The sequence below is a fragment of the Sus scrofa genome, chromosome 15, assembly GCF_054392235.1.
Source record: "Sus scrofa isolate SSC_HxYL_T2T_F1_AM1 chromosome 15, Sscrofa_HxYL_maternal_Yorkshire_Landrace_v2.0, whole genome shotgun sequence".
NCBI lineage: Eukaryota > Metazoa > Chordata > Mammalia > Artiodactyla > Suidae > Sus > Sus scrofa.
In genome coordinates, this window is record NC_139397.1 from 135,896,106 (window position 1) to 135,916,749 (window position 20,644).

The following is a 20,644-nucleotide window of genomic DNA, read 5'->3' on the forward strand; positions in this document are numbered from 1 at the left end:
TCCACACTCAGCCAGTTTATTAAGGGCAGGGAGCTTCATCAGGAGTGCAGAGGGGAGAAGTTGGGAGATGCCCACTTTCCTCTCTCAGCTCCCCCCCTTTCCCAACAACTCATCTACAGCCCAGCTCCTGGGGTGACCCTGGGAGGGACCCTGGGAGGCGCGGCTGGCGTCAGGCAGACTGCACTGCATAAATACTCAGAGGCCACAGCCTGAATCAGCAGCGTCAAGGGGGCAGGGAGACCGGGTTTAGGGCAGAAAGGGGTGGCTCCAGGGGCACCTCCTCCAGGGCTTGTCCTGAGCCCAAGGCCCCGCCCCCCCACCCACCCAGGCCAGAGAGGGGCGGCGCCAGTGGGCTGCCCTGGGGTCTGAGGCTGAGGCCAGCCCTGCCCAGTGAGGCTGGCAGGTGGCTCCGGGTCGTTGGGGGAGGAGCGGGGCGGAGCGCCGCCTTGCCAGGGTTCCGGGGTCAGGTGCTGTTGCCCTGCTCCTGCTCGAAGAGCAGCATGGCCAGCTGGGTGCGGGAGCCGAGGCTCTCGAGCGCGCTCTGGCGGCAGCGATGGTACAGGTCCTCGCTGAGCCGCGCGCTGCACGTCTGGGCCCGATAGCGCTGCAGCAGCGCCGGCTCCACCGCCCGCAGGACGTGCAGGCTGGAGAAGCGCAGGAACAGCTCATACACATCCAGGCTCTCCAGCAGCTCCTCCTCCTGCTCCGAGGCCGCCGCCAGCCGTGCTCGGGCCGCCACGTAGTCGGAATTGTAGAAGCAGGCCTCGGTGGCCGCCTGGCGATCAAAGCGGCCTGTGTCTCGGCCCAGCTCCGGGGGTCCGGGGCCCTGGGGTGGGGCCACGGCCGGGTGGAAGGCCTGGAAGTGCATGGGAAAGAAGGCCTGCCAGCCAGAGATGGCGTGCATGCGGCAGCGGTTCAGGAAGTCGGGCGTGAGCACAGTGTCTGGCCCCGCCAGCAGGAACAGCGTGTCCAGCGGGTGCTTCTTGGAGAGCAGATCCATGAGGCGCAGTGGTGAAGGTGCGGCCGTCTGCACGCTGAGCCAGGGCACCCGGGCACCGGGGAAACGCCGCTCCAGCTCTGCCACGTGGGCCTTGACAGGGGCAAAGACATCTGCATGGGCCGCCCGCTGGGCCTGTCGTGGCTCATATAGTAGCAGCAGAGTCAGGGCTGCCGCAGCATCTCCAGGCTCCAGTGCAGCTGTGGCGAAGGCCTCCAGGAAGCCAGGGGCCAGGTCACGCTCGGCCGCAGCCAGTGGCAGCAACACAGTGAGACGTGAGGCCTCGGTGACATAGGGCACGGGCAAGATCTCCACGCGACTCAGTGGCCGTAGCAGCTGCACCCGGCGGGTGAGGGGCCGGCGGCCGCCCTGGGGGGTCAAGGCCTCCAGCTGCAAGTCCAGCGTGTACTCCATACCCCGGGCAGGATCGAAGCGTCGGTAGCCATTCACCAGCTGCTGCTTCTGAAGGCGTAGGGCAGGGTGGTATCGGCGGTTGAGCTCCTCCAGGGCTGCCCCCAGAACGTCAGCCACATCGGCCTGGTCAGCCCCACGCAGCGGGCAGCGGGGTGAGCCATCAGCACAGGAGAAAGCGTGCTGCTCTGTGAAATAGTCCCAGCGTAGCACTTCAAAGCGGGAGGCCGGGCGGGATGGCGCCGGGATGCCCACGGGCCAGGCGGCTGCCCGTTCCCCATCGGCTGCAAGGCGGCTGGTGTTCTGCACCTCCCACTGGGTGGCAGAAACAGGCCATGAGCGAGGCATAGACCACAGGGGCCAGTATGCAGCTGGGGGGTTGGGCAGGCAGCAGCTGCCACTCAGGATGGGTCCCCAGGCCTTTGCCCACCTCTGCCCACCAAGGGCCCCAACCTGTCCTTTCCCCAAATAGAGGCCACCTAAGACTTAAGTGAGGGCTTGATGGAGAGGCTCCTCAGAAAAGGCAGAAACGGGCACTGGGAAGCAAGTTCGTTCTGTGATTCCACTGCTAAGGTTTCATTTCCCTAGGATTTCTGAGACCTCTCAGGACCACCCCACCCCTGCCCTCGTCCTCCGGCCCAGACCATACCTGTAATTCCTGGATCTCCTGGTATGTGCGTTCCAGCTCAGCTCGGGCAAAAGCCTTGTGCAGCTGGTACATGTGCACAGGGTCACGTACAGGGTGGGCCGTCAGGGCACTGCGGAATCGAGGGTCACCTTCTTGAACAGGCTCCCCAGGGCTCAGCTCCAGGTAGCTGTAGTGTACCCCCTGGGGAGAAGGGAAGGGGTCCATAACGGGAAATGGAGGGGGACAGTCGCCACTCCCCCAGTGTGTGTCTCATCTCCCCATCCTATGACCTGTTGTGGACTTGGCGGCAGACGCCTGTGGGCTTAAGTCTATCTTGACCAGTTGTGAGCTAGTGTGACCGTGGGTAAGCCTCTGCTAGCTCATCTGTGAAATGGGCACGCATCTATCTTAGAGCAGTCCAGGGACTCAAATAAGATTAACAGCAGCCAACCCTAAACACCTACAACACCTACACCTATGTACAAAGCTCCCTTATTTTTTCTAATCCTTGTAACAACCCTGAGAAATAATTACTCCCATTGGTAATAAGGATACTGAGGCACAGGAGACTCAGTAGTTTACCCAAGGTCACAGGGGTACAAAAATGACAGAACTGGCGTGGAAACCCAGGCCTATAGCTCCAACCACCTCTTTGCCTCTCAGGGCGAAGTACACTCGCCTAGACAGGAGGCACCGCTGGGGTGGTTTATCTTCCTACCTCGTGGTCGCCAGTGCAGCCCACCCCGGTGGCATCGAGGATGCAACGGCCCAGCCACTCATCCGGGCGCGCACTGACAATGTCGTTGCGACAGGCTTCCAGGTGGGGGCGCAGCTGCTGCAGCAGTGTGCGCGACAGCAGCACCCCAAAGCCACCGTGGCAATAGCGGCCTGGGGCGGGCTCGCCACTGATGAAGTCCTGGGGCCGGCCCAGATAGAGATGGGCAGCGGCTGCCAGGCTGAGGTGGCCAGCTAGGCGCGCCAGTCCGTGCGCCTCTGTGTAGGTGGCATCGGGCACGAGGAAGAACCAGTCAAAGTCGTCGCCGTGTTGCTCCAGCAGGTGGCGCAGTGCCAGGTGCAGGTGCCCAATGGGCCGCTCCTCGCCCAGCGTCACCACGGCCATGCCCGGTGGTGCCCGGCGGCCCCGCGAGCCTGTCAGGAACACCACGCGCTCTAACCGGTGCCCTAGCGTGCGGTTCACCGCCACGCCCAGTGTGGGCAATGTGGCCTGTGAGGTCAGCACTGCCACGAGCAGCCTCTGCCTGATGCCCAGCTCCGTGCTGATGTAGCGGGTCCTGGGAAGGAGAAGAGGCACCAGGTTATTAAAAAGTTAACAGGGAAGTTCCCATCGTGGCGCAGTGGTTAACGAATCCGACTAGGAACCATGAGGTTGCGGGTTCGGTCCCTGCCCTTGCTCAGTGGGTTAACGATCCGGCGTTGCCGTGAGCTGTGGTGTAGGTTGCAGACGCGGCTTGGATCCTGTGTTGCTGTGGCTCTGGCATAGGCCGGTGGCTACAGCTCCGATTCGACCCCTAGCCTGGGAACCTCCATATACTGCAGGAGCGGCCCAAGAAATAGCAAAAAAAAAAAAAAAAAAAAAAAGACATAAAAAGTTAACAAGGGAGTTCCCATCGTGGCGCAGTGGAAACGAATCCGACTAGCATTCATGAGGACGCAGGTTCGATCCCTGACCTTGCTCAGTGGGTTAAGGATCAGGCGTTGCCATGACCTTTGGTGTAGTTTGCAGAGTCGGCTTCGATCTGATGTGGCTGTGGTGTAGGCTGGTGGCTACAGCTCTGATTCAACCCCTAGCCTGTGAACTTCAATATGCCGTGGGTGCGGCCTCAAAAAGCAAAAAAACAAAAACAAAAACAAAAAAAACCCAAAACAAAAAAGTTAACAGGGCTGGCAAAAGGCAGCATACATAGGCTCTGGAAGGTCACATCCTCTCTGGGTCTGTTTCCCTCACCTATCAGAGGATAAGAATAACAGCTCTCTCCCCGGGGACATGAGGATTTAAGTGAAATACTGGTCTTACCTACACACTGCTTTTGGGAGATGGCACTATCCAGGCAGAGATGAGAGATACACTGTGCGTCTGATTCCCTGTTTCATTACTTAATAGTTTGGTCCTTGAGCAAGTTACTAAACCCATCTGAGCCTTAGCTAGCCTCATCTGTAAACAGGGCTGATTGTTTCTTTAAAGCACTAAGCCAAATGCTTGGCATATAGGTATTCCACACATCATCATGTATATTCTATTCTTTCTTTCTCTCTCCCTGTCTCTCTCTCTCTCTTTCTCTTTGCTTTTTAGGGGCACATCTGCAGCATATTGAAGTTCCCAGGCTAGGGATCCAATTGGAGCTACAGCTGCCGGCCTATGCCACAGCCACAGCACAGCCACGTGGGATCAGAGCCTCGTCTGAGACCTATACCACAGCTCACAGCAATGCTGGATTCCCAACCCACTGAGCAAGGCCAGAGATCGAACCCGCATCCTCACGGATACCAGTTAGATTCGTTTCTGCTGCACCACAACGGGAAGTCGATGGATATACTTATTTCTAAATATATGGCATTATACCACAAATATGTCACACAAATGATGTAAAGAAATGAATAGCATAGACATGTAGTGAATGTGTTTGGGGAGCTCAGGGGTTCCAGGATCTTACCTTCCACAACACAGAAGGTAAGTTGCAGAACTGGAAATTGAACTCAGTGTTACTTAGGAGAAATTAGTTCAACTCACAGGCAGAGGCATTAATGGGATGGGTATATCACCCTTCCCCCAGGAACCTCAATACCTCCCCATCCAGGTCTCCACACAGGAATAAGAGAGGTAAATCCTAGTTCTCTCTTTTCTCTTTCCCTCTCTTTATACCAGTCTACACCCATCACCGAGCCAGGGAACTGAGGATCTCTGGGGGCCCGTGGTGTCAAGCAGGTTTAGGACAGAGGTGGGCAAGTTCTGCCCAGGCCTGGATGAGGCCCAGGGAGGCCTCAGATGGGCTCCACACCTCCCCGAGAAGCAGGGCTATCGGAAATTATCAGGGCCCAAAGACTTCCTGGCTAGCCAGCCCCTTCCTTCCGGAGCCTGACCCAGCCCCTGTCGGCCTCCACGGCGCGCCTGTCCAGGCCGGTTCACAGGGGGTGGGGCTGGCGAGTCTGATCCCTACCTGACGGCCTTTTTGGCGGCCTGGCCAGGCTGTGCGGGGTGATAGGGCAATACGCGCGGCTCCCAGTTCTCCACGGCTCCTGCGCCGGCCCCGGGCTTCTCGCGCTCTGCTCCAGGTTGCACCGAGTTGGGCCGGCGTGCCGCGTTTGTGTTGCCGCGCGGCGGCAGCTCAGAATCTCCGGGTTGGGGCGGGCCTGGGCCGCACGGCTCCTCCACCCAGGTGACGCTGAGCAGGCTCAGAGTGAAGCCCAGGGAGATGCCCACGGCCACTGGCCCTGCGGGCCGCAGCACCGACAACAGCAGCGATGCCCGCATGGCGCCAGGACCGCGGGCCCCGGGCCTCGGAGCAGCCCCAGAGCAGCTAGAGGAGGCTCCGAGGGGGCGGGACTGGGGAGGGGGCGGATCCAGAGGGCCCAGGGCAAGCAGGCGGGCCCCCCCACTCCGCGCCGAGCAGAGCCCGCGGTGCCAGTCGAATCCCCAGCGCTGCGTTCTGATCCCCTTCCAGCCGCAGCTCGGTACCGCTCACCGTCCCGGCGCTGGGCTCGGGAGCCTTAGCGGGGGCCGTCGCTGTCCGACGTGTCACTGGGAGGGCCCCGCCCCCGGGGTGTGGTCTCGGGCTCCAGCTACCGGAGAGGGAGGAAAAGGGGGAGGTTAAAGGGGAAGGACCCCCGGAAGTGCCCCCTCCTCAGTGCGGGAGAGGCAGACGCCGGGGGCGGAGTCGCCTAACCTCCTCTCGGCGTGGTTGGTGCGTCTCGGGTGACGTCAGAAGCAGCCCGCCCCTGCCTGGATGGTGCGCCCTGAGTGACGTCAGGAGCAGAGGCCGGAGCTGTCCATCAGCACCAAAGGCCGCGGGCGGGCTCAGGGCATGGGGCCGCGGCTCTGGGGCAGCCCAAGCCCCTGCTCCCGCTCCTTTCCCTTTCCCAGGCCCAGCCCGAGTCCCCGAACGCCGCGGACCTGGAGTGCTAGCCGGTTTTGGAGGCGGAGCGGCGACGCTGCCGCGCAGGGACCGGTCCCTCCGGCCCAGCGGCCCCCTTCCCCTCACGGCGGACTTTTACCGGACCCAAGTCGGCTGGAGCCCCTGGCACTCTGCAACCCCGGACACGCCGGCTTCTGCACAGCCTCTTTCGCTCTGAAGCTCAGGTCGCCTCCGGCCCAGGTAGATCTTGGACAATCCCAGATTTAGCCGCCCACAGACCAGTCTTCTAGCCGCCTGCTTCTCACTGGCAGCACACTGACCTCATCTCCCCACAACCCAGTTACCCTTTTAACTTCATCCCAGCTCCCTCTAGCCGGGCACTTTTGTTTCCCTTTGTCTTTTGCCCCTTACTTCAGGGATGCTTCCAGAGCTGTGTGATGTGAGCACCACTCCTTTGTCCACTGTGTCCTTGCCTAGTTCTCCCACTCCCATTCTCACTCCATCGTGGTAGAGACCCAGGACTCCTCTTTGACCCCAACTTCCTCTCTGTCAGGCTGACCTGGGAGGGTGACTCCCTCTGTTCCCAGCACTATGCCAGGCACTGCGGCGACACTGCGGTTCCAGCTGCTGCCCCCCGAGCCAGATGATGCCTTCTGGGGTGCACCCTGTGAACAGCCCCTGGAACGCAGGTACCAGGCACTGCCGGCCCTCGTCTGCATCATGTGCTGTCTGTTTGGAGTCGTCTACTGCTTCTTCGGTGAGACCTCATCTCATCCCTCACTGGGGCTTCCCCACTGTTTCCCTAAGTTATTTTTCTGAGGCACCCTCAGCCTTCTTTAGAACTTTACCACCACCATAATAATTATCTTTCTTTTCTCTCTCTCTCTTTTTCCATCCCACAAATGTTTGTAGATAACTTAGACTCTAGATCCTAGAGAACACAGGTTTTTGAGTTAGGCATGCTTGAATTTGAACCTGGCTCTGCACCTTACTAATTGTGATGCCTTGGGCTCATTAACTGCTAAGGTCCAGTTTTCTCATCTGAACAGTGGGAAGAATGATACTTGTCTCACACAGGGTTGTTGCAAGAATTAGTAAGCACTGAATACATAATAGCTCTTGTGATGAAGATATGTTTGGGTTACTATGCTAGGTAGGCACTGAAAACATTTAGCAGGGTAAGTAAACATGGTCTCTTATCACCGAGCATATTGTCTGATGGGGGAAAGTCTTCTGAGCCATTTATGCCTGTGATACCTATTAGAGAGGAGCTAAATATTAGTCATACACATGGAAATGTGTGTCCAAAGCAGGTTCCAGTAATCAGGGCTGCTGCAAATAGTTGTCCAGGATGGATACTGCACAAGGGAGTTCAGCTGGATAGGCAAGTAGGGGCTGAAATCTAGCCCATGCTCCACTTACAGAACTCTAGACCTTGGCACAAGTCTGCTTTGCCTAGAGGAACTCAGTTTTTCCTAAATTGCACAAAAATGCCAAATGGTCTAGTGGACTAAATGCCCAGTGACTCCCCAGCAAGAAGATGTAGAAATTCAGAGAGTAGAGTTGGTCTTTTGGACTGGGCATCCAAGGAAAGCCTCCAGGTAGAGCATTATAGGTGGCTGGATGAAGTGCAAAGGAAGCTTGAAGTTCTGAGTTCCAGGTTGGGTAGAGATGGGGTGGGATATGTGGGGGGGACTTGTGCTGTGCAGACTTTATGCCTCCCCCTAGAATGGCTGCGTAGTAGGCAGGGATAGGAGCCAGATGGTCCCTCCTCTTCCACCCCCAACCTCTGGTCTGAACAACTGAAGAGTGGGCAGGAGGAAGAGCCCCTCTAAGGGTTCAGGACACATTGTAGATCTCCAAGGAGTCTGTGTCACCTCACCCCCTCCACTATTCATACCCGCTCCCTCTACAGTTGCTCAGTGCAGCTTGACATTCCCTCTCCTGGCTTCCTTGCCACCTTACGCTCTTGGAGGCTCCCACTCTCCCACTCTTGGATTCTCTGAGCCCTCGTGCATGCCCTACTCTTTCCGGCCCCCGAACCTCCCAGACTCTAATGCTTCCCCTCATTGCCAGAACTAACTCTCCTCTTTAAGACTTTTCTCTTTGGCTTTCCCTGACCCCTTACCCCCCCATCTCTGACTTCCATCTTCCCAGCTGTTCAAGCTCTACAAGTCCCTCACACTTCCAGGTACCCTTAATGGGCCTAATGGCCCTATAACCTCCATTTTTCTGAAACTCCACAACCACTATTTCCTCAACAATCCTCTTTGACTCCCTGTGGCCCCTTGTATGTCCTAAAGACCCCTAATCACCCCAGCTATCTCATTACCTTCCATCCCTCTATTATTCCTAACATAGGGGGGATAGCCCCTATGACCCTATCATCAGATTGCTCCCCACATGATCTCAATGATTCCATTCCTCTGGCTTCAATATTACCTCTCTCAGACACCCTTTAATACTCTCAATGATTCCATATCTGTCAATCCCCTTGACCTGAAAGGACCTCATCTTGTGGACCCGTTTCTCTGTTCCCTTTGTAACCTTCTATTGAAGTCATATCTCTGAAGCCCTGTGACCCCTCAAAGACCTCATCTTTCCGACCTGTGTGATCTCACCTCTCAAGTTCTTTCCAACTTCCAAATACACCTCTCTGAACAACCCCTCCCCAAAGACCCCAATGACTCCATTGCCCATCCACTTGTGACCCCAGTGACCCCTCTCTCTGATCCCTATGATCCCAAAGACCCCGACAACCCTATCACTGATTCACTCTTGACTCCAATGATTTATCTCTGAGTGGCCCTTAAAAAAACCGACAATGACTGTGTCTCCGTTTTCCCAGTGACTCCCAATGACCTATCTTTCTGATCTTCCTTGACCCCAGGGGTTCCTTCATTGCTTCCCTCAGGACCTCAGTGACCCCAGTTCTCTGATCTTAGTCTCCTGCCTCTGGTTCCCCTGTGATTCCACGTCCCTGACCCCTCTGACCTCCTGCCTGCAGCCTGCTGGCCTTGTTTGGCCTCTCACGAGCCCCTGTTCCCCTCCAGGTTACCGCTGCTTCAAGGCAGTACTCTTCCTCACCGGGTTGCTGTTTGGCTCAGTGGTCATCTTCCTGCTGTGTTACCGAGAGCGGGTGCTGGAGACACAGCTGAGTGCTGGGGCGAGTGCAGGCATCGCGCTGGGCATCGGGCTGCTCTGCGGGCTGGTGGCCATGCTGGTGCGCAGCGTGGGCCTCTTCCTGGTGGGGCTGCTGCTCGGCCTGCTGCTCGCCGCTGCTGCCCTGCTGGGCTCCGCACCCTACTACCAGCCCGGCTCTGTTTGGGGTCCCCTGGGGCTGCTGCTGGGGGGCGGCCTGCTCTGCGCCCTGCTCACCCTGCGCTGGCCCCGCCCACTCACCACCCTGGCCACTGCCGTGACTGGTGCTGCGCTCATCGCCACCGCCGCAGACTATTTTGCCGAGTTGTTGCTGCTGGGGCGCTACGCAGTGGAGCGTCTCCGGGCTGCCCCCGTGCCTCCCCTCTGCTGGCGGAGCTGGGCCCTGCTGGCACTTTGGCCCCTGCTCAGCCTGATGGGCGTTCTGGTGCAATGGCGGGTAACGGCCGAGGGGGACTCCCACACAGAAGGTGAGAAGGCACAGGCCAGGGTGGGCATGAGAGAAATGGGTGGCCAGGGCTGGGTCGGGGTGCAAAGAGATTGGGGAGCAGGGGGAGGAGCTGTACACACCAGCAGTAGAAGGGCTCAGCTGGATTAGAGAGTGGGCTGGCTCAGGGTCAGGGAAGATAGGACCTTGGCGCCACCGTTCATCCCACAGCAATGGATGGAGCAGGCAGAAAACAGAAAAGGCTCCTGCCCTCATGGAGTTACATTCAGGGAAGGGGAGACAGACAATAGACATTCACACTAACAAGGTAATTCCCATTGTGTGGAATGATATGCAAGACATAAGCAGGGTAATGTGAAATATAGTCAGCGTGGCCTGGGAAGGTCACTTGGAAGAGGTGATGTTTAAGCAGAGACCCTAACGATAAGGGGCCAGCCATGCACAGAGCTAGAGGAGCAAGGACGAGGGCCGGAAGGACTGAGCCTGGCCTGTTGGGGAAGTGGGGCTGGAGTGGTGGATGAGGGATGCCAATTGTGTGGGCTTCGTGGGCCGACATGAAGTTTCTGGATTTCATTAGACGGGCGGTGAGATACCATTGGAGGTTTTAAAGCAGGGAGGATAAATCTAATTTAGCATTTGGGATGCTCATTCTGGCTGCTGAGTGTTGAAAGCATCGGGAAAGGCAAGCATAGAGGGGGACCAGTGAGGAGGTGGTGAGAAATGGTGATGGCGGGTTTAGGTGAGTCGTCCATGGCTCTGGGTTGGGGGAGAGGCAGCAGCCAGGAAGCAGGAACCTATAGTCTAGGAATCTTCCATAAAGACCTTTGGAAGAAAAGACCTGCAGGAGGTCCCATCTGGGAGGTGGGAGACCAGGAAAGTAAAGGAGGGAGGTTTCAGACAAGGGGAATCTGGGAGCCTAGAGCCCCCAAGTTGTAAGGGGCAGGGAGGCCTGGGGCAAGAGGAGGCACTGAGCCACTTCTCTGCCCACCCCTTCACAGTGGTCATCAGCCGGCAGCGCCGACGCGTGCAGCTGATGCGGATTCGGCAGCAGGAAGAGCGCAAGGAGAAGCGGCGCAAGAAGAGACCCCCGAGGGCCCCCCCCAGAGGCTCCCGGGCTCCTCCAAGGCCTGGACCGCCCGACCCTGCCTATCGGCGCAGGCCAGTGCCCATCAAACGCTTCAATGGAGACATCCTCTCCCCGGTGAGCCCCCTGAGCGCCCCCAGTCCAAATTAGGGAGACTGCCCTAGCAGCCCAGGGCCTTCCCCAGGGCGCTGGCTGCTGTCCAGAGGCCTGGTGCTTGCTTGTCCCCCGTGATAATCCCCACACCGGGAGCCTGATGGGTGGGGGAGAGGGGTGTCCTGAGTGTGCAGTGTAATGAGGTGTGCTATGCGGTAGCCTCTCAGGGCTGTGGACTCTGGGTGTGGTGAGGTCCTAGGCCGACAGCAGACTGGGATGTGGCTCAGGCTTGTGACAGTGCAGGGTGAGGAGGTCTGCCTGGGTGGCTGTCGGGGCAGGGTCTGTGTGACACTCTCACACCTGTGTTTCCTCCACTTACCCCCCCCCCCAACCCCCAGAGCTACATCCAGAGCTTCCGGGACCGGCAGACGGGGAGCTCACTGAGCTCTTTCATGGCCTCGCCCACAGATGCGGACTATGAGTATGGATCCCGGGGGCCACTGACGACCTGCTCAGGGCCCCCCGTGCGGGTATAGCAATCTGGCTGCTCCTGCCCACCTAGGCTCATCGGTCACCAGCTCTGCCAGCTTGGAGAGGCCTGCTGGGCCACAACTCAGCCCACCTGGCCCCGTGGCTTTGGCTGTCCTTTTCCCCACTCTGGAGAGGGACAGCCTGGCTGCCAGGAGGGAGGACCTATCTCAGGCTCGGCCTGGCCGAAGGAATGAGCCCCCTCCAAGCTCCCGAGGGGCTCCTGAGGGACTCCAGTGTGAGCCCCACCGGGGTGTGCTCAGGGTTGTGAGTGTGTTGCCTGTATGTGTATGTGTGTTTGTGTGTGTGTGGGGGGGAGGTGGGCTCGGAGGGGCATTAGGACCCTTGCCTTAGACTTCTGATTGGGAGGGCTTCTCCAAGGGTGGCCCCACCTCCTCTCCCACTGCTGGGGTCCCACGGCCACTCTCCTGCATGTCTAAGTGGAGGAGGCCTGCCTTCCTCCCCATCGCCTCCACCTCTCAGCCAGACTCATCTAAGGCTTCTTGTCCTTGTCCATGGGGCTAACTGCAGCAGCCCTCACCCTGGTCCCCTGTCCTCTGCAAGCCACCAGCCTGAGGGCAGTGGCAGGGGATGGGGGTGGGGGGTGCTGCTCCGGTCTGGGTTAGGGAGGGGGGGTCAGGGGGAGGGGGCTTAAACGCACGGCACATGTCTGGTGTCTGTCATGCCGCCCTGGACATGCTTCTGTCTCCCCCTCCCCCACCCTGTTTTACATCTTTTATAAATGTGCCAAACTGTGTGGCTTCTGCCAGGAGTGGTGGTCTTTGGTGGCTGGCACTTCCACGGGCCAAGATGAAAGTGCTACAGCCTTTGGTCCCCTGTGTCACTCACTACTCAGGGGCTCTAGGCAAACTCTGTCCTCCAACATCACACAGAGAGCCAGGAAAGGGGCCGTACCACTTTTATTGTCTCCCAATACTTCCGGTTCCCCTCCCTCCCACCCCTTCCCAGGGTAAGGGCATGCGCCTTCCACGCTGTCCAAGGGCACCCGCCTGGCCGGGTTCGGTCCTCCTAGCTACCTGCAGAGGAATGACTGCGAGTGGGGCTAGGGAGAGAGTGGGTACCACCTTCTTCTCCCCTGGCAGAGCCTGGGCACCCACAGAGAAGAGCTGAGTCCTCACCCTCTGCCCTACTCTTTCTAGGCCTCTGTCAAGGCTGTCTGTGGGGGCAGGAAAGTGGCTGTGGTACAGGTAGAGGTGGGCCAAGACAGGCATCTGAAGGGGATGCAGAAATTCAGGTGGAAGGTGGGGCATCTCCTTTGCGGGAGGGGAAAAAATTGGGCCCAGCTCAGAAGCCCTCTGCCCAGGCTGATGTGGAGCCTCACTGAGACAGGAAGAAGCCAGCTAAGCAGAAAGCAGGAGAGCATGAGGGGCAGGTCAGGGGCACAGACCAGGGGCTGGTAGGTGGGAAGGAGAGGAACTTGGGTACAAATGGGGCATTCAGGAGAGCCAAACGTGGTCTAGAGACAAAAGGGAGTGAGGGGAACTCAGACAGGAAGGGGCGTAGAAAGGTGGGAACAGCTGCAGGAACCAAGTGGTTCCTGTGGAGAACACAGGCTGTCTCTCCTCCGCCCTGGCTGTGATCCCCCACCTCCCCACCCCCCACCTCCAACACATCTCAGAGCCAACTTGCCATCTCAAGTTGTGGAAAACCTGCAGGAGGTGTGTCTCAGCCCACCAGCTCCTAGGACACCCCCTGGCCAGCCGCCTGCCTCTCTGACCTCTGCGCCATCGGCTTTACTCACCCTCCACCAGCAGCTGTGTGTAGGCACTGTCTGCGCCGGCCTGGCAGCAGTAGGTGCCCTGGTCCTCAGGTCGCACGTCATGGATGACCAGGCTGTGGGTGGCGCCATGGCTGCGCAGCTCATACTTGTCTCCCGGGCACAGCTCGACCCCCTCCCGCAACCAGCACACTTGGCCCCCCGAGCGGGACACGGTCACCTCCAGCACCGCCCGACGGCCGACCAGAACCGACTTCTCGCGAGGGGGGCGGCGGCACATCTGGAGAGGCAGTGCTGGGGGTGGAGGACAAGGGCTCCAGTTACTAGGGACACGCAGGGTCCCTAAGAGGAGAGACGCATCTTTCTTCCGCTGCGACCTCCACTCCCGGTCTTAGATCTCTATGCCACCAGCCCGTTTCTCTCTCCCCTCTACCCAAAATCTCCTCCTCCCCAGGAAACGCACTGCCCTCTATGACCCGCCCCAGGAGAGCCCCTCGAGGAAGGGGTGGCCAGAGGCAGGGTTCCTAGGATCAGCCGCCAGCCTGCCAGTCCCAGGTGGAAATGGTGCCCACTCCAGGCCGTCCCCGCCCCAGTTGCTTACCCTCCACCTCCAGCTGAGCCACAGACTGGGCGGGTCCCGCCTGGAAGCGGACCTCACCAGAGTCCTCCGCGCACAGCTCGCTCAGCACCAGAAAGTGTTTCTTTCCTGGGGGTGAGGAGGGCGCTAGCGAGGCCAGAGCCGCCTCTGGTGGGAGTTCGGGGATGAGGGTGGGGCCAGAGTAGGTCCCCGGGTCGGTTCGGACGCGGTAAATGAGAGCGGGGCTGGGCGGAATTGGGATGCCAATGGGGAAGAGGCGGTCTGGGACGAGGGCCCAGAGCAGGGGTCTAGGAAAAGACCGAGAGACCGCTCCTTGGGTCGTGGGGCGGGCCCATTCGAGCTGGAGGTGGGACTTATTCTAGTAGGGCGGGGTCTGTCTGAGCTGGGGGCGGCGCAGCGAGGGGCCAGAGTGGGTAGAAAGTCGGCCAGACCTTCTTGTCGGATGCGGATGCGCCCTCCGGGTCTCAGCGGGCGGCCTCCAAGCTCCCAGTTCCCGGTGGTCTCGACCTCCGACAAGGTGCACTCGAATGTGGCTCCGTCGCCTTCTCGAGCGTGCACCGACCGGAGTTCCGAGAGCACAGACACCTTGCGCTCTGGGGCGGAGCAGGGGGCGTGAGGCGGGCGGGGTGGAGAGAGGGGGCGGAACCCTACCACGCCCACGCCCCGCCCCTTCCCTAGAAGCACCAAAGCTGGTCCCCCTGGCAAGTCAGATCTGCAGACCCCGCACCCACAGCAGTTGCCGGCCCGAGCAGCTCCCCGTACACACCGCGCACCACCAGGTGGACGGGCCCGGCGCGGGCCATCCCCACGGTGCAGCTGTAGGTTCCGGCATCCATGGGACCGCAGCGCCGCAGCTGGAGAAGACGGCGTGTGCCAAGGGCCTGGAGCCTGAGCCGAGGGCTGGGAGTGAGAGGCCGCCCGTCCTAGGGGCCGGAATTGCAAAGGGTGAACTCGGCTGGGCACCAGGGGGCCGCAGCCCCGGTAGGCAGCTGCGCCCCCTGTTGATGCCAAGCGGTTTCGAGGCACGTTTATGCTATGGGGTAGATAGAGTTGTCTGCCTCTTCCAGGCGGCGCCAGGAGTTTCACTGGGAAAGTGTCACCCTTTAGGGACGTTAGGGCTGAGAAGGGGCTCTAGAGGGATGGGCAGCCTAGCATCCTGTCCTGACCATACCAGCCATTGAGCGTGGATTCTGGAATCAGGAAACCCGGATTCAAATATGGGCTCTATGTTGGCCCCTGGGCAGTGCTTCACCCCAGTAAGCATGTCTCCTTATGGATAATATGGAGATAATAAGACCTGCTGCCTAAGGCTGCTGTAAGGGTTAGAAGGTTAAATGTAAAGTAAATATTAGCACAGTGCCAAGCACATTGCTCACTGAGTATTAGCTATTCTGTTGAGGCGTTGTTATTGCTGTTATGATGCCCAGGCAGGCATCTGACCTTCTCCCAGGTGATGCCCAGGTGAGATCTGACCTTCTCCCAGGTGATGTCAGCCAAGGCCTGGGAAAGCTGGCACTCGAATGTAGCTGTGTCGCCCTCGGTCACTTCTAGGTCCTGTGGCCCCTGCACAATGGTCACTGGGGCCTCTGGGGGAAGGAGAAGGAGGATACACTTGGGCGCAAGGGGTCATTTGCGGGCACCTTTTAGACAAGTTGATCACTGGAGGGACCAGTGAGTGGGGGCATGCTGAGACAAGTGGTCCAAAGCAGACACCACCCAGTGGGGGTGGGGGTGTGTGTGGGGGGGGGGCGGCACAGAAGGATCAGACTGGTCAATGGGGGCAAGAATGGCCAGACGAGGGTCACAATTAAGGTGGTCAATGGAGGACCTGCTGGGGCTAGAGAGGCATGGGGGAAACTGGGGCAGAGATGCCAGTGGAGTTACCCACAGGCAGGCATGATCAGTGGGGACACACTAGTCAGAATAGGCAGGAGACCCTGGCCAGCGGGGGATACCATAGGCTCAGAGGAGCAATGGGGGACCTGAGAGCTTTGTGGTCAGTGGGGAACACACCAGGGCTGGAAGCATGACTGGGGGACACTGAAGCAGAGTTGCTAGTGGAGTCACTCTCGGGCACAGTCAGTGGATCTTTGGGGCGGTCAGAGGGGCCACAGCAGGCAGGCACAGTCAGTGGGCTCACATTCAGAGCGGTCATGGGGGCCACAGTCAGGCAGGCAGACAACAGGGACCACACGGGCATGGGCATCTCACAGTGGCACAGTCAGTGGTCCACAGGGGTGGGAGGGTCAGTGGAGTCACACTTGGGCAGGGCAGTCCCTGGGGCCACACATGGCCAAAAGGCCAGGGGAGTCACACTCTGACAGGGAGGTCAGTGAGGGCCACACTGGGACAGGCAAGGTGAGTGGGGGCCACACAGGTAGTGCGATCAGGAGAGCCACACCCAGAGCAGTCAGCAGGCAGGCGGCGGTTCCAGAGGCAGCACCTCTCACAGTGAGTCTGGCCGCACAGCGCAGGGCATCCGCGGTGAAGGAGATGCAGCCGGAGTCGGCCAGGCCCAGGCCACTGAGTACCAGGTGGTGAGCGTGGCCCTCTGTGTGAATTTGGCACGTGGGCCCCTGCTGCAGCCGGACGCCGCCCCGGGCCCACTCCCCGGTCACGCCCTCCTGGGATAGCTCCAGCTGGAAGGTGGCGCTGCCCCCCTCCGTGATGGTCACATCCTCCAGAGGCCGCAGCACCCTTAGCTGCCTTGCTGGTGGGGGGAGATGGGGAAAGAGGGAGGGTGATGCTTCAAGTCTGGGCAGGGATTCCCGGGGCCCCACACAAGCCTTGGCTTGGCCCAGTCTCATAAGGCCCAATTGAACCAAGTTCAGAACCAGGGACGAGAAAGAAGGGAGCAGAGCCGGTTGACTTGTGAGGAAAAGGGGCTTAAGAGAGTTAAGAGAGGGGACACAGGAAGGGGGTGATGTGTGGTTTGGGGGGGTGAGAGGTTTGGGGGGGTCTGTGATACTGGAAGGAGAACAGAATTGGAGGCAGACACATCAGGACTGGACCCTAGCTCTGCCACATGTTTGTGTGCTATGTGATCTTTGGCAAACTGCTTGGCCTCTCTGGGCCTTAGTTTCTCCAGCTGCACAATGTTAATAGCATTGAGATATGGGGTTTATTGTGATTAAATGAGTGAAATACATTCAGAGAATACAAGTCACCCCCAAAAACCATTTATGAAGCTCTGGGTGAGTGTTTCTCATATTATCACAGTTAATGTTCCCAAAGCCTCTTGAAGTAAGGATCAGCATGGTTTTCAAGACCTGTCTCAGAGAGGGTAAGTAATTTGCCTGAGGTCACACAGTTAATAGAGTGTGCTCTGTCTTGGGGGTAGGGGTGCCCTTTGCCAACCATCCCTGCTTCCCAGTTGGGCCCGTGCGTCCTCGGGCAGACAACTGAGGGATAAACACGGCAAGTCTTTCTGGAGTATAATATTTATGTTTATAGCAAAGCCAACTTGGACATATGAAATGGAATGCAAAATTCACATGCACTTCTAAAGCAAACAGAAAACATTAGAAAAAGAAAAGTTTTGCTTTGGGCACGATGCTTCAGGTCACACTCCTGGGGGTCAGCCAGGGCTAACTTGCCTTGCAGTGAGGGGCACTTGGGTGGGGGTCTGAGGGGCTCTGGGCCAGCCAGGAGAGGCTGTGCCATGGGGCAGGTGTGTGTTAGGAGAGGACGGGGCACTCACGCCTGACGCTGAGCCTGGCCAGGGTGCGATCGTGGTGGCTCTCGCAGCCATAGGTGCCCTGGTCAGCTGGTACAACGCCGTGGATGAGGAGGCGGTGGACATGGCCATCCTGCGTTGTGGCCAGGCGGGAGTCGGGGGGGAGGGGCACCCCCCCTCGCACCCAGCGCACGGCCCCTGCTGCACCCACTCGGCCAGTCTCCACTTGGAGGCACACGTCCTGGCCTTCCTCCGCCCGCACATCCTGCAGGCGCCGCAGGAACAGCAGCTCCGTTTCTGGGGAGGAAGGAAGAGGGGGCCATAGAACTTAGGGGAGCCTGGAAGCTGACCCCCTCCCTGCTCCCTCTTAGGGATCTGTCCCCCTGCTAGGGCTGGGGCTGGGAGAATAGGTTCAGAAACAAGACGATTTTGTCTCCATCAGGACCAAACCTCGAACATGGAGCCGGGCACTTGTGGCTGTGCCCCCTGCTCGGGCAGTCACGGTCCCTGCGTCCTCAAGCTGGCAGCCTCGCAGGGTCAAGGTGCGGCTTGACCCATTCTGGGCCATCTCTAGCTGGGGCCCTGGGGTGACAACAGCCCCATTGCGCAGCCAGGTGACATCGGCATCTGGTGGGGAGACTTCACACCGGAATGTGGCATCATCACCCTCGTGGACAGTTAGGGGTGTCAGCTCTGAGACCAGCTTCACTGGCGGTGGTTCTGAGGGGGCAGGGCCAGATGGTGAGGCGGGCTGGGTCTTCCCCCCTCCCTCCTTCTCATCCCCACCTCCGGATACAGGCCTGCATCCTCCAATTATTAAACAAAACTTTCCTGAGGACCTGCTGTGTGTCAGCCATGAGATGTCCCAAAAGACAAGATGTCAACTCCCTGCCACTCCTAGCCAGCTCCTTTCAATGCTGGCCTGGCACCCACCTCTCTGACCCCCTAATAATAATGGATGGTTTACCATGGTCCCAATTTATCTCATTTAACTGTCACGACAGCCCTATAGGACAAGCACTCTCTCCCCACTTTGGAGCTGGGGCTCAGACAGGTTAAGCAACTCGCCAGTGTCACACAGCTACTGGGAAGCAGAATCCAGATTGGAACCTGGGAGCTCTGACTCCAGAGCCCTGCTTTGAACCACTGGGCTGGGCTGCCTCCTATTTGCAGGTACCTGGGAAAGGGAGCCCTGAGCTCTCACCCAAAGCTATGCATGCATGTGGAGCCAGAGGTAGAGAGGTGGGGTAGGGGGTGAGGGGACCCAGAAGGGTACAGGCTTGCGGTCCTTTGGGGGCCAGGGCCCAAAGGGTGTGTTACCTTCCACACTGACGAGGAAGATGCGGCTGTCCTGGGGCGTGTCGCACAGGTACTCCCCAGCGTCCCTGCTCCGTGCCCCCCGCACCCGCAGCACCTGCCTGGCCCCGTCCTGTTCCAGCTGCACCCGCCCCTGGCTCGCCAGGCGCTCCCCGTCCTTGTACCAGCGCACAGGGCCCCCCGGCCCGGAGAGGTGCACTGCCAGCTCTAGGTCCCCGCCTGGGGTGCTGCGAACCCTGGTCTGGGCCGCCTCGGGGGCCACCACCCGCACAGGGGGCTCTGTGGGGTCAGAGCTGGGGGTCACAGTGAGGAAGCGATTCAAGGGCTGGGGGCGGGCAGTGGGAAGCAAAATGGGGAAAGGGACTGAGAGCAGTGGGGCAAGGAGGGCAAGGTGCGCTGGAGAAGGGGAGACTCATGGGTTTGGGGGTGCAATTCTCAGGTTTCCTGCCCAGGCTATACTCACCAGCCACTTGGACAGTGAAGCTGAGGCTGGGAGCCCCCGGGGCTGCCCCGGACTGGCAGGTGTAGAGGCCCGCATGGACCGGGTCTGCAGCCCGGATGCAGAGGATGCGGCGGGGGCCCTCAGCATGGAGCTCCAGGCCCTCGCCCTCCTGAACTGGCCTCCCGTTGTGGCTCCAAAAGACAAGGGCGCCAGCCCTGGACAGTTCACAGCTCAGCACCACCGGATCCCCGGGGGCCACACAGAGCGGGCTGGGGGCTGCCTCTGGGGCAAGGAACTGGACAGGGGGCTCTGGACAGAGAGAGGCGGTGGTGTTGACTCGGTAACGCCCCGCCTCCCCCCTCCCCTGGGCTGGCCAGGAGCACCCACCAGCCAGGCTGACATTGAAGGTGACAGCTTCATCATGAGTCTCACACACATACTCCCCGGCGTCCTCAGGCTCGGCATGGGGCAGGGTCAGGGTGCGAATGGGCCCCTCAGCACCCAGCTGCAGGACGTCTGATGCTTCCACCTCCAGCCCATCCTTGTACCAGCGCACCTGGGATCCAGCTGGGGCCACCTCGCAGCGAAGCTCCACACGCCCTGGAGCCCCGAACTGCAGGTCCAGGGCGCGAGCTGCTGGATGCACAATCCTCTCTGGGGGGGCTGGGGGGTGGACCGAGACGGGTGAGTGGGCTCCACCTGCCTCACCACTAGGTTCTCAGCCCTCTCCCTTTGCAGTGCAGCTCTTGGGAACAGAAGGACCTTCAATCCATGGGCACTTAACTGTGGGCCGGGCCTTGTGCTAAGCACACTGCAGCCCTTTTCTCAGCTACCCCTGACACTCCCTCTCACTGGCACTTATTTATTTATTTATTCGTTCATTTATTCATTTATTGCTGGCCTTTAGGGCCGCACCTATGGCATACAGAAGTTCCCAGGCTAGGGGGTGAATCAGATCTACACCACAGCCACAGCAACGCCAGATCCAAGCTGCGCCTGTGACCTACACCACGGCTCACAGTAAGGCCAGATCCTTAACCCACTGAGTAAGGCCAGGGATCGAACCCGCATCCTCATGGATGCTAGTCAGATTCGATAACTGCTAGGTCACAAGGGGAACACCACTAGTTGGGTTCTTAACCCACTGAGCTGCAATCGGAATTCCCGGCTTCTCTTTATATGCGAGGAACTGAGGCATCTTTATAGGGAACTGACTTGCCCAAGTTCACATGGACAGAAAGAGGCAGACCCACACTCACAGCCAGATCTGACCCCAGTGCACAGCCCTCCCTACCCGGCCCCCACTTCCTACCCCCTTTCCCTGCTTTGCCTCCAATGCACTGATCACTACCTGAAAAACCATCTATTTTACTTATTTGCTATCTGCAAGCTCCATGAACACGGGTTTCTCTTCTTGGTTCGCTGCTATATCTC

At 59.3% G+C, this 20,644-nt stretch overlaps 3 protein-coding genes across 15 annotated transcripts in view; 1 reads left to right on the forward strand and 2 right to left on the reverse strand.

The window, feature by feature from the left end:
• Positions 1 to 5,817, reverse strand: CHPF (chondroitin polymerizing factor). Of its 4 annotated transcripts, none has more exons than XM_003359649.5 (4): positions 5,213 to 5,817; positions 2,755 to 3,328; positions 2,058 to 2,237; positions 1 to 1,723 (listed from the first exon to the last, which is right to left on the reverse strand). In XM_003359649.5, exons 1-4 carry the CDS (start codon positions 5,524 to 5,526, stop codon positions 464 to 466), a joined length of 2,328 nt encoding a protein of 775 aa, XP_003359697.2. In that variant the 5' UTR covers positions 5,527 to 5,817; the 3' UTR covers positions 1 to 463. The 4 variants fall into 4 exon arrangements, with proteins under 4 accessions (XP_003359697.2, XP_084856697.1, XP_084856696.1 ...); XM_085000571.1 differs by having other exon boundaries at positions 2,755 to 3,528; positions 4,503 to 5,817; XM_085000570.1 differs by having other exon boundaries at positions 2,755 to 3,480; positions 4,479 to 5,817.
• OBSL1 (obscurin like cytoskeletal adaptor 1) overlaps positions 5,776 to 20,644 on the reverse strand; it is a 27,854-nt gene continuing 12,985 nt past the window's right edge. For 2 of the 9 annotated variants that reach the window (XM_021076302.2, XM_021076298.2), the window contains 12 exons: positions 19,598 to 19,873; positions 19,232 to 19,519; positions 18,772 to 19,047; positions 17,902 to 18,171; positions 17,476 to 17,748; positions 16,219 to 16,485; positions 15,249 to 15,361; positions 14,542 to 14,698; positions 14,207 to 14,368; positions 13,779 to 13,883; positions 13,202 to 13,471; positions 12,343 to 12,490 (listed from right to left, as the gene is read on the reverse strand). In XM_021076302.2, the coding sequence (XP_020931961.2) occupies positions 12,360 to 12,490; positions 13,202 to 13,471; positions 13,779 to 13,883; positions 14,207 to 14,368; positions 14,542 to 14,698; positions 15,249 to 15,361; positions 16,219 to 16,485; positions 17,476 to 17,748; positions 17,902 to 18,171; positions 18,772 to 19,047; positions 19,232 to 19,519; positions 19,598 to 19,873 (2,588 nt within the window). In that variant the 3' untranslated portion in view covers positions 12,343 to 12,359. Of the gene's footprint in view, positions 5,835 to 12,342; positions 12,491 to 13,089; positions 13,472 to 13,778; positions 13,884 to 14,206; positions 14,369 to 14,541; positions 14,699 to 15,248; positions 15,362 to 16,218; positions 16,486 to 17,475; positions 17,749 to 17,901; positions 18,172 to 18,771; positions 19,048 to 19,231; positions 19,520 to 19,597; positions 19,874 to 20,644 lie in introns of those variants that run through there. The other 7 variants (XM_085000517.1, XM_021076303.2, XM_085000516.1 and 4 more) reach the window with 6 other exon arrangements.
• Positions 6,021 to 12,196, forward strand: TMEM198 (transmembrane protein 198). 2 transcript variants are annotated; one of them, XM_021076309.2, is made up of 5 exons: positions 6,021 to 6,367; positions 6,681 to 6,884; positions 9,181 to 9,756; positions 10,733 to 10,935; positions 11,310 to 12,196. In XM_021076309.2, the coding sequence occupies exons 2-5, from the start codon at positions 6,719 to 6,721 to the stop codon at positions 11,445 to 11,447; spliced, it is 1,083 nt and encodes a 360-aa protein (XP_020931968.1). In that variant the 5' UTR covers positions 6,021 to 6,367; positions 6,681 to 6,718; the 3' UTR covers positions 11,448 to 12,196. The 2 variants fall into 2 exon arrangements, with proteins under 2 accessions (XP_020931968.1, XP_020931969.1); XM_021076310.2 differs by having other exon boundaries at positions 6,715 to 6,884.

Bases quoted from the DNA above. Each gene is read 5' to 3' on its own strand.
- CHPF (XM_003359649.5), bottom strand. From the start codon at position 5,526: ATGCGGGCATCGCTGCTGTTGTCGGTGCTGCGGCCCGCAGGGCCAGTG. The intron at 2,238-2,754 runs GTAGGAAGATAA...CCTTCTCCCCAG, and splicing joins GCTGCACTGGCGACCACGAG to GGGGTACACTACAGCTACCT. The intron at 1,724-2,057 runs GTATGGTCTGGG...TCTGCCACCCAG, and splicing joins AGGAGATCCAGGAATTACAG to TGGGAGGTGCAGAACACCAG.
- TMEM198 (XM_021076309.2), top strand. From the start codon at position 6,719: ATGCCAGGCACTGCGGCGACACTGCGGTTCCAGCTGCTGCCCCCCGAG. The intron at 6,885-9,180 runs GTGAGACCTCAT...GTTCCCCTCCAG, and splicing joins AGTCGTCTACTGCTTCTTCG to GTTACCGCTGCTTCAAGGCA. The intron at 9,757-10,732 runs GTGAGAAGGCAC...ACCCCTTCACAG, and splicing joins GGGGGACTCCCACACAGAAG to TGGTCATCAGCCGGCAGCGC.